Here is a 10,577-nt window from a genome sequence, read left to right as displayed (position 1 = left end):
TATTTATTGTGTCTGTTTTCTAGAGACAAAAATAGTGTCACACATCTTAGAAATCAGTTTAACAGTGAACACTAATACTGAAATCGAAATGAGTAGTGAAACTTTTACTACATTAAAACATCAAAGTTCAGATGTCGCCGCTCCCCAAAGAAATGCACTCAGGCAGTGAGCCCATTCCTCAAATTCCAATGAGAAGAATGACTGAGTCTTGCCATTTGCTCATTTGGCATGACTGACGCTATTTACTACCATTAGCTGGTCAATGCAGTTGGCCTATGACCTCTGAGCAACCTTAACTTGTGTGGTTTAATCTACATGGGAAAAAAAGGTTCTAGACCTTGTCTGCTCAGAGCTTCTTAGATCAATCAGCAATTAGAGATGTGAATAGTGGCCATATCCCAAGAGTTATTGATCATAGTATGCTACTTATCATCCAGCCTGAATGAGTCTTGTACTTCAACACCACAGTCAATCCACTCTTAACCCCAGTGGTTGGAAGTTAGCATACAGACATTACATCCCAGGGGCTGAGGTCTTTAACTCATCAGACTGGCGTGTCACTGATGGGGTAGTGGTGCACTCGTCTGACTTGTGTGTGGGCAGCGTGGGATCGGTGTCCACTCAGTGACGGTGTGGTTGTGGGTGTGGATGGTTGTCTGTCTCTATATGTGCTCTGCGACTGACTGGCAACCAGTTCAGGGGCCTTCTGCCCAAAGTCAGCTGGGATAGGCTACAGTGGTGTTGGATGGGGATATATATATATATATATATATATACACACACACACACACACACACACACACACACACACACACACACATTCACTGTTAATCACATATCTGAACTAAGTGAAAGCCCTGAAATTAATCAAAATTTTATGTAAATAGGAATTCGACCAAAACAACACAAAACAAAACAAACAAAAAAGCATGTGATAATTCCATGAAAATGTGTTGTTCGTACTTTTGTTATGTGTGATGTCATGCCAGACTTGGTCCTATCTAAGATGTCAGCATATCCAGTGAGACTTCAGTTCAGTGTGTAGTTAAAGCATGAGTCGTTAATAAGATCCAGATGCAGACAATGTCCTATACACAGTTAGACCTGTTATTAAATTATTTTGACCAATGCATGTAAGTGGACCATTGACATGTTTTGGAATACTTATCCATCCATTCATCCATTCATCCATTCTCTGCTTATCCTCACTGGGGTCACAGGTATACTGGGGCCTAGAAGCAGGGTACACCCTTGGACTAGTCACCAATCAATCTTAGGGCACATACAGTAGAAACAACAATTTACACTCATATTCAAAACCTAGAGATGATTTAGAGTCTTCACTTAAACTATCATCAGTGGCATGAATATCGACGGTGCAACCAGTGCAGTAGGGGCCCATGAAGCAGGGGGAAAAAAAAAAAAAACAGCAGTCCAAAATTCCCGCAAACCCCTGATTTTGTAAACAGAATAGCTCAGCTGGGACGAAAACCACACTGCTCTTCCTGAATCTGAGACTCGACTTCCCGATGGACCCTACTCTTCAGCACCCTGAATAGACCTTACCAGGGAGGCTGAGGAGTATGATCGTTCTGTAGTCGGAATGTTTGGACATGGTGTTCGTTATAGACAATCCGTAACGAGCACAGAAGTCCAATAACAAAGCAGCATTCGAGTGCTGATCGGGGTCTCACTGTCATTGCCCACGTGAGCATTGAAGTCCCTCAGCAGAACGAGGGATTCCCAGCAGGAGCGCTCTTCAGCACACCCTCCAAAGACTCTAAAAAGGGTGGACACACTGAGCTGCTGTTTGGTGCATAGGAATAAAACAACAATCAAAAGCCCCCCAACCACCACCACCACCCCGAAGGCAGAGAGGGGACACCGTCTCATCTACAGGAGTGAACCCCAATGTACAGGCACTGAGCGGGAAGGCAATGAGTATGCCCACACCTGCTCTACGCCTCTCACTGTGGGCAATGCCAGAGTGGAAGAGAATCCAACCGCTCTTGAGAGAACTGGCACCAGAGCCCAGGCTGTGTGTGGAGGCAAGTCCGACGATATCCAGTCGGAACTTCTCTACCTTGCACATCACCTCGGGCTCCTTTCCAGAGAGGTGACATTCCACATCGAGCGAGCTTCTGTAGCCAAGAATCGGACCGCCAAGGTCCCAGCCTTTGACCGCCGCCCAGCTCGCTTTGCACCTGACCCCGTTGGCCCCTTCCATCGGTGGTAAGCCCATGGGAAGGGGGACCCACGTTGCCTCTTCGGGTTCATATATTTAATTCATCATAAGGGGTCTTTTGAGCCGTGATTTGTCTGGTCCCTCACCTAGGACCTGTTTGCCATGGGTGACACTGCCAGGGGCATAAACCCCCAGACAACTTAGCGCCTAAGATCAGTGGGACACACAAACCCCTCCACCACAGTAAGGTGACGGCTCACGGAGGGGCCTCTGGACCAAAAAAAAAAGCCTGACCATTAACCCCTTCAAAACAAAATTGTGGTCCAGGACTGCATGAGGTGAGGAAAGTGGAACTAGTAGAAGAAACAGATGAAGGTCCTCCATGATATGTTTGTGTAATCTGCTCAAAATGCTCCCAAGGAATCTCAAATTTCAACTCAGTTTTCTGGAAGCTCGGCTACCAATCAGAATCTCACTCAAGCAGACTCTTTTTTGAAAAAAATCACAAATTTGTTGCTAGATGCTTTGTAATGGACAACGATAACATCAGTATATGTCAGAATACAATACAAAAGGTTTCAGGAAACTAAATAATGCTTGTAACCATCACTATGAGATGCAGGTGCCATATTCAATAATACAGTTCAATATATTATACCAGTAGTGTATGGCTGCTGGTTCAGACTGGTTACAACAACCTCTGATACCAGATGCTACACTGATGTATTCTTCCATATGGAACCACTCCACTAAGCAAACTGCAAGGGGGCTGATCATCACAGTGGGAAGGGGACGTCCCTCTGAGTAACAATAATGAAAAGAAGGCTAACCATACGTCAACTTTGCCTCACTACAACAGCTTCAATTCCTCACACACACCCTACATTCATAGGAAAACATACCTCTCACTCTGCTTCCTAACGGTTTTACAAGTGCAGCACTTGATCATGGCAGGCCCGGAATGTTGTCATTTTAAAGTGACCCACATCAACAAGGCAACGTTTGCTAACAGGTACAGGATATACAAGGCAAAGCTAGATCAAATGGACTTGCTTTACAAAACATGGCAAAAAAGTGGTTGTGATGTGGTTACTATTGAAGAACTAGAATAATTTAGAGGCAAAATGTGGAAAATTCTGAAGGAAAATGGAGATGCTGACTTCTTTTGCAATTAGAGGCTATGGCCATGATCCAATATAACAGGTTGTCTGCTCTTAAAAAGAGAGAGAGCGAGAGAGAGAGAGAGAGAGAGAGAGAGAGAGAGAGAGAGAGAGAGAGAGAGAGAGAAAAAATCAGACCTTTGTTGAATTTGATTGGAAGGGCAGAAAAATGCTCAAATTCATCCATTCATCCTGATGGGAGAAGCCAAAAGAGGACGATTACTTCTATGTAGTCACTGCCTGGTGTTGAGACTTGTTTTCAGGGGTACATTATATGTAAATACGGAGTTGTTGGATTTTGTTTACTTGAAAATGCATGTCAATGGACATGAAATCGGATCTAGGCTTTGATTAGAATCAGGCAGTATGAATCCAGCTTTATCATACACACATAAAAACACTACAGCATTGCAAGCTCATGAATACCTGGCTGATCTACCTTCACCCGAGTCATCTGCAGACTCGGAGGCTGGAGGCCCTAAAATGCGGAATGCTCCGCGTGTTCCTAAAGTTCTGTTAATTCAGTGGATTATTTTCTTAAGGCAGGTGTGCCCAAACTTTCTGGACCGAAGATCTACTTTTGGATCAACCAACCTCCCGCGATCGACCCATTAGCGCGCACGCGTGCATATGCACGCACTTACACATGCATGCCATGACGAGCAAAAGCCATAACGGCCGCTAAGATGAACAAAACAGAAAAATGAAGTAGACCCAAGAGTTTATGAGTTTGTGAAAAGGAAATCACTGCCTACCTTGGTGGGAGACCTGACGCGGAGGCATGGAGTGCATTTTTGCAGCCTGTTAATTATCGTAGCTCATGTGTACCATTTTTCATGCTTTTCTCGGCCCTCCAGATTGCCATCTGCGAATTTTACACGAAACAAACTTTGACTGATAATAGGAATAATAATAACAATAATAAAAGCTATATCGCAACAGCTCTGGCCGCAAGCTGCAATTGCAGACTGCTGAGAGCTAACAACTTCCGCCACCGTAAGTTAAAGGTGACCTGCTTTATTTTATTTTATTATTGAAATACTTTTTGTGAAAGTGAGACTGATAGAATGATTCGGGTGAAGTGTGCATTAACACAAAAATATTTTGCAAACATGCACAGAGACACACAAATCTTTGTTTGTTTTTACGCGACACCCCTCGCGATCTACTTTGGACCAGTCCGCGAGCTACCAATCGATCGCGATCGGCATAATGGCCACCCCTGTCTTAAGGCAACAACAACAAAAAAACATCAGTTCAAACACGCTTGTGAGGAATCTGCTCAGATAAGTCTGTTATGTATGTCATTTCTGTAGAAACTGATCGACTCGATTGAACTCTCTCGATATTTGACATTTTATGCAAATCGTTGGTCTATTAATGACATAATCGATCAAATACGCAAAATAAGACCGCAAACACAAACTCGTTCACTCCGGTTTTATTCGGTGCTGCCATAGTGTGCGCCTGAAAGCTAATCTATTTTTAGCCTTGTCTCGTGTTGCGTGAGCGGAAAGCCTTTGCGCTGGGAGGCGGAACTTCCGCCTCCGCGCCCATGACCATTCAATTACAAAGTAAGAGCATTCATGTTTTTTTTGTTTGTTTGTTTGTTTTTAACTGTTAAAAAGTCAGAAAACTATTTTATTTATTGAAAAAAAACAACAAGCTACATTATGTGTCATTCATTTCATTTCAATATCTCAAATTCAAAATCATCACTCAACGCAAGTTATGTAAACTTCAGGCCACGCACATTCACCCAACCACAGATGCAACCAGCAGGCAGGCGTGCTCTTTGAAGAAACATGGAAATAGTGTTGCTGTTGAAGGACACAGTAAAGTTTCGTGAAACGACGATACAAGATGAACTGTGGCAATGCCAGACATGAGTTGAGCTATTCTTGCAATGCGATTAGGTATTGTCAATATAATTCGCGAAGATAGGGGGCGAATCTGGACATCTATAGTGGGGCCAAGCGGCTTCCAGAGTGTGCTTATTACATCACAAAAACAGCACATATATGCCAGGTAAAAAGTGGAAAAACATTGTCGGACAAAATAATCATTGCTTGTACAACACAGCCAGCTTTCAATGCGAGCCAAAAAGGAGCAGGCCGAGACTAAGTGTTGGGAATTATTTACAGCTGTTGAACCATGATAGCAATTGTTTGAGCAAAAGCCCTGGCCACCTGTAAGACTGGTAATATTCATACATTTTGTTTTTCATTGTAGGAGAAGACATTGTAAACATGTGAAGATTACATGTTAACTTTATTGTTTATCCATGTTTTTGAAGAATTTGGGGATGGGTTATAATATCTAAAATATCAGATTTTCCAATGCATTTTAACTATGACTGTCGAGTAAAAATCCTAGTTGTCTAATTAGATATATTGCTCCATCTTTTGATCACACCAGCGATCGGGTGCTTTTAAAACTTGCTGATCAACCCCAAAAATCCCAAACCGCATAAAGCCTAATTTTCACAACTTATTGTACTGAATAATTTAAAGGTTAAGATGCAGATACACACACACATATATACATATATATATATAGTGTAGTTATGCAATTATCAATACAAGGAACATTCAGCTGTTAATACTTGTTAACTAGTTTGGTGTCATTCATCGAACGAAATTGCAAAACTTAATATTGAGCAACAAGAAATATTTTGCACATGCATTTTAATTGTGAGTGGGCAGCGTGGGATCGGTTCCCACTCAGTGACGGTGTGGATATCGGTGTGAATGGTTGTTTGTCTTAAATATATGCCCTGCGTCTGAGTGGCGACCAGTTCGGGGGGTCGTCAGCCTTTCCCCCTAAATTAGTTAGCTCGGGTAAGATCCAACACCCCTCACGACCCTGTTCAACATAACCGGTGTTGAAAATGGATGGATGAATGTTTGACACGTAATAATGCACCTATTAGCCTTATGCAAACGGGATTTTAACAAAGTGCAGGACATAGTCCAAAAATACCATAAACGTCCCTTTTAGGTGTCTTTCTTCTTGTGTAGTATAAACATTCTTTGAGTTAAATTTGCACGAATGTCAAAAGATACCTGTGTGAGCTTTCCGGATTACGTCTGGAGCAATCGCTGTACGAGGAAACGATTAATCCCGCCGCAGACACAAATAGCTTTATCTGTACCGTACTACCCAGACTCGGAAGTGCAAACGTGTAACCACGTGTAGTCTTTCTGTGCTTCCTTCGCTATTGGCTACACGTAGACACGTGATTAAAGCACCCAATCTCTGAGTTGAACAATAAAATCCAGGAAGTTGCTGAGCACAGCGTTGATGGAAAGTGAGGCTGTTACTCCTCTCTTCTTTTGCAATTTGTAATTTCACATTTTGCACCAAGAATACGTTTACCAACGTAGCTAGCCATCTTCTGTTTGACGTAATTGTTATTTCCAGTTTCTGGGTTTCAAACGCCGTCTGAAAACCGTCACATCATTATAAATTGTTGTGTGGTGTCTGTTAAATAGAATCTCACTTAACATGTTTCTAAATATATCGTTGTTCAATGTTTGTACAGATACAGATATGTGTGATGTCATACATGCTGTGATCATGACATCGCCCTTCAATGTCGCCAGTTGTTTAAAAAAAAAAAAGAAATCTGCAAAATGATCTGGATTGGCAAATCCAATGTTTTTCTATGCATGATCAGGTAATCCTACTAATTCGTTTATTTGTTAGTCCAATTTTCAAAGGCTACACCGTTTTCGAGATTACCAAATCCCGATTACCACTGCTATAAATGAGACAATATATCGCAATGTAAAGAACCACAAAGAACAACAAATAGATGTGTCAACATCGAGTCACTTTAAAGTATTTTTTTAAAGACAAAACAAACGTCCATTTCTATTCATCATTTATTTTACGAACACTCATGTGAGCCAAAAGTAATAATACAGCATCAACAAATACATTTTAAATATTCAACCAGCAAGGCATATATGGGAATGGAGAAAAATATTTTATTGTGACTACTGTGTATAGTGACTGTAAATTGTTTCATGACAGCAGCTGTTGTGAAAGTGGTATAATATAACAAATGTTGAGTTGGAATGTATGCATGTGATTTGTAAAAATTGTTTTGTTTTTACTGTTTACTTATCATACAATCACAATATTTACTTGTTTGATTTGTAATTGATATTGTTCCAAAAATTGTTCAACTTTTGGGTCACTTGACTTTGGAGTTGTTAGTCCAGCAAAAATATACCGTTATCATTTTTTAAAATATTATGTCTTAGAAAGAGTGGTTTGCACGTCGGGCTCAGGCACTCCAGCTTGAAAAAAAAACATGCACGTTTGGTTCACTTGGGATTAATTTTTTCATCCAAAATCAGATGGGATAACTCCATTTGAACCCCAACTTTTGTCAAGACAAGAAAAATGATGAAATGGTAAATCGGTTTTCGCAACATTTACTAAACCAAGGCACATATTTTACATTAAAAGCAAATCTCCCCGCACACCACCAAACTAAAATGTGACATTTGATCAATTCCCATAACAACACCTGAAAAATGTGGAACCCTTCAACCCTGTACCACCAGAGGGTAGTAAAGCATTCTGCATATACCCAGCCTTTCCGCGTGTTTCCTGGATTGACACATTCACGCAACTTCATTTCCGCAGGTCTTGGTAAAAGCTTGAATATGAAAGATGGGGAGCAATAAGAGAACTTGAATGATGTCTTGCTTTCACTGCACAGCAGAAGGGCAACGTTCAAGGATATGAGAATGCTCTGAACTGTGACAAGTGGGTCATGTTGTATCACAGTGCACTGTTTGTTTCTGTACTCGTAGATGGCAAATGGACAGCTGTCAAGGGCCGAAGCATTGGCCTTCTCAGGCTACAGACACGCATGTCATGTGATGCTCTACTCTGACACGAAAAGTCTGCTTTTTGGTAGAACTCCCATCAAACATGTCATACTGGTGAGGGGGGGGGGACAGGCATAAATGCAAACATTTGAAATGCCTTAGGAAAATCCTATGCATTTAAATTTGAGCTAAATTCTCACTAGTTTATGTCGGAAATGTGTTAACATGTTTGGAAGTGGTGTGTGAGTGTATAACAGCCTTTGTCCTGTCACATCCCACAGATGCAGATGCGCTTTGACGGTCTGCTGGGTTTCCCTGGCGGGTGAGTCTCTCCTACTGCTTTTATTTTATTACTTCACATCCATCTACCAATTCTCTGTATGATCTCAAAATGCATTTCAAAGATCCAATCATTTTTGTTCAGTTTCTTACATCTTTTTACGAGACTATTTATTTTACTGATCATATTCCATCAAGGTGGAATTCAACTTCAGAAGGGTGCATCTATCAACCTAACTGCATCAACGGAAAAGTTGACTATTAGTTGAGCAATTCGGGAATTATTTGACATATATACGGTTCCAAACTTGCACAAAAATTAAGAACCCAGAGGCATTTCATCATGCGAGACCTGAATGTATCATCAGACTTCGGTTCAGGGAAAATGTCAAGAATGCTTCTTTAGTGCCTGGTTTCATTCGGGTCACAGGTGAGCTGGAGCCGATCTCTGATGCCTTCTGGGCAAAATGTGGCGTACTTCCAGGAGTAGTCACAAGGAAATCACAAGACCATATTAAGTTGAACTGTTCATTGTATTTTGTCATGTCTTTGTAATTTTGTTCCAAAACCCCGGAAGAGGACCAATGAATGGGAAAAAAATGTGATGATGGCCGATAGAACTTCAGAAGAAACATACAGTATGGCAAAATGAAAATACACAAACCACTTTCAAGGCTGCTCAGTACTAAACAGCAAAACAGTAATGCTTTAATTCTCAAGTAAAACTCTGAACTCACCTGCCTCCAATTTACCTGGGGGCGTGTGAATTGAAAACTTCATCCGGATGGCCTTTCGTTATCAATCCGCTCTCCATATTGATTCAACTCACATGTGGAAGGTCACTTTGGAGCAATTTCCCCCAAATTGTTGATATGCATTCCTATTTTATTTCCAAACCTTTGACCGCCCATCCTCCAGGTTTGTTAATCAATCACAAGAGAGTCTGGAGGCGGGGCTTTGTAGGGAATTACAGGAGGAGCTGGGTGTGGCTCTTTCGATATCCGAAGACGATCATGTGGATGCTCGCCATGCCCCCAGAACCGCTCCCTGCTCCCCCCGTCTCATCACTCACTTCTATGTGAAGAAGCTAACAGAGGAGCAGATTAAGGAGGTAGAGCAAGCGTCTGCATCCACAGCAAGAGATCACGGCCAGGAGGTAGTGTTGCCTCGAGAATGCCAGATTGCAGCCATTTTTCCCAATCCCATGCTCTGTTCCCCACTGCCCCTATCTCGCTTATGGCAAGGTCCTTGGGATGGTACGAGTCCCTCTCTACACTACAAAAAATGGAGGAGGCCTCTCCTCGTTCCTGTCACACGCGTTCATCGGGAATGCTCGCACCCAGCTGCTCGACTCTCTACTCCGCCTCCGCCTGCTTGCCCCAGAGGACCTGCACAAAGCCCTCAAGCACTCAATGAAGACACATGCACACAGTGCAGGGGACCTGCAAGCAGCGCTTGCGCTGACGGCAGCCAAGAGGGATCAGTCTTGAATCATGGACTGCACACACAGATGTACAGTCACAATGTAGATCATATTTTAAATTCACCCACATTCAACTTTTGTGTTGGTATTCTAAAAAGAAAATCAAATAAAATTGTGCCACTTACTAGTGAGCTTCATCCAATGTCCTTCTTGTTGCCATTCTTTTACCCGCGCACACTATATATATATATATATATATATATATATACACATGTTATCACAATCAGATTACAAGTACATTTCTTAAAAAGGGGGATTATTTGGCAGCATTACACTTTCCACGCGGAGAGAGTGACGTCATTGATTATTTGCGCATTTCACCCAAAACACATCTGTTGCTGCAAGCGGCTTTGCCTCCTCCTCAAACCAAAACAAATGATTAGCTAATAGTAGATATCAAGTTCTAAACATGGTGGTGGAATTGTAAAGTGGACTAGTCGACGAGAGTGAAGAACCCTGAGTCCACCTTTTGCTGAGAAAGGCTCCAGTCAACTCCTGACTCCGCACAATATCAGTACAGAAAATATGTGGATGGACAAGAATCCAAAGTGTGACAAATCATATAATCGTCACACAAATTCCGTATGGCGGCAGCTGTTCAAAGGATTGTTCCATGCATAGGT

The 10,577-nt window shown here is 42.0% G+C and overlaps 1 protein-coding gene across 4 annotated transcripts; it reads left to right on the top strand.

Annotated features, from left to right (window-relative positions):
* The first annotated feature begins 6,589 nt into the window (after positions 1-6,589).
* LOC109529704 (U8 snoRNA-decapping enzyme-like) lies at positions 6,590-10,096 on the top strand. Of its 4 annotated transcripts, none has more exons than XM_019893117.1 (5): positions 6,590-6,655; positions 8,175-8,306; positions 8,474-8,514; positions 9,390-9,627; positions 9,716-10,096. In XM_019893117.1, the coding sequence occupies exons 2-5, from the start codon at positions 8,175-8,177 to the stop codon at positions 9,959-9,961; spliced, it is 657 nt and encodes a 218-aa protein (XP_019748676.1). In that variant the 5' UTR covers positions 6,590-6,655; the 3' UTR covers positions 9,962-10,096. The 4 variants fall into 4 exon arrangements, with proteins under 4 accessions (XP_019748676.1, XP_019748675.1, XP_019748678.1 ...); XM_019893116.1 differs by having other exon boundaries at positions 6,641-6,727; XM_019893119.1 differs by lacking the exon at positions 6,590-6,655 and adding an exon at positions 6,734-7,024 and having other exon boundaries at positions 9,390-9,582.
* The last annotated feature ends 481 nt before the right edge of the window (positions 10,097-10,577 follow it).

Source organism: Hippocampus comes, unplaced genomic scaffold (assembly GCF_001891065.2).
Source record: "Hippocampus comes isolate QL1 unplaced genomic scaffold, H_comes_QL1_v1.1 scaffold94, whole genome shotgun sequence".
NCBI lineage: Eukaryota > Metazoa > Chordata > Actinopteri > Syngnathiformes > Syngnathidae > Hippocampus > Hippocampus comes.
This window is presented reverse-complemented; position numbering and strand designations above follow the sequence as displayed.

What these genes read in the sequence shown, in the direction of transcription:
- LOC109529704 (XM_019893115.1), top strand. An exon ending in CCATCAAACATGTCATACTG is followed by an intron (nt 8,307 to 8,473) that starts GTGAGGGGGGGG and finishes CACATCCCACAG; the next exon opens with ATGCAGATGCGCTTTGACGG. An exon ending in CAAGAGATCACGGCCAGGAG is followed by an intron (nt 9,628 to 9,715) that starts GTAGTGTTGCCT and finishes GCTTATGGCAAG; the next exon opens with GTCCTTGGGATGGTACGAGT.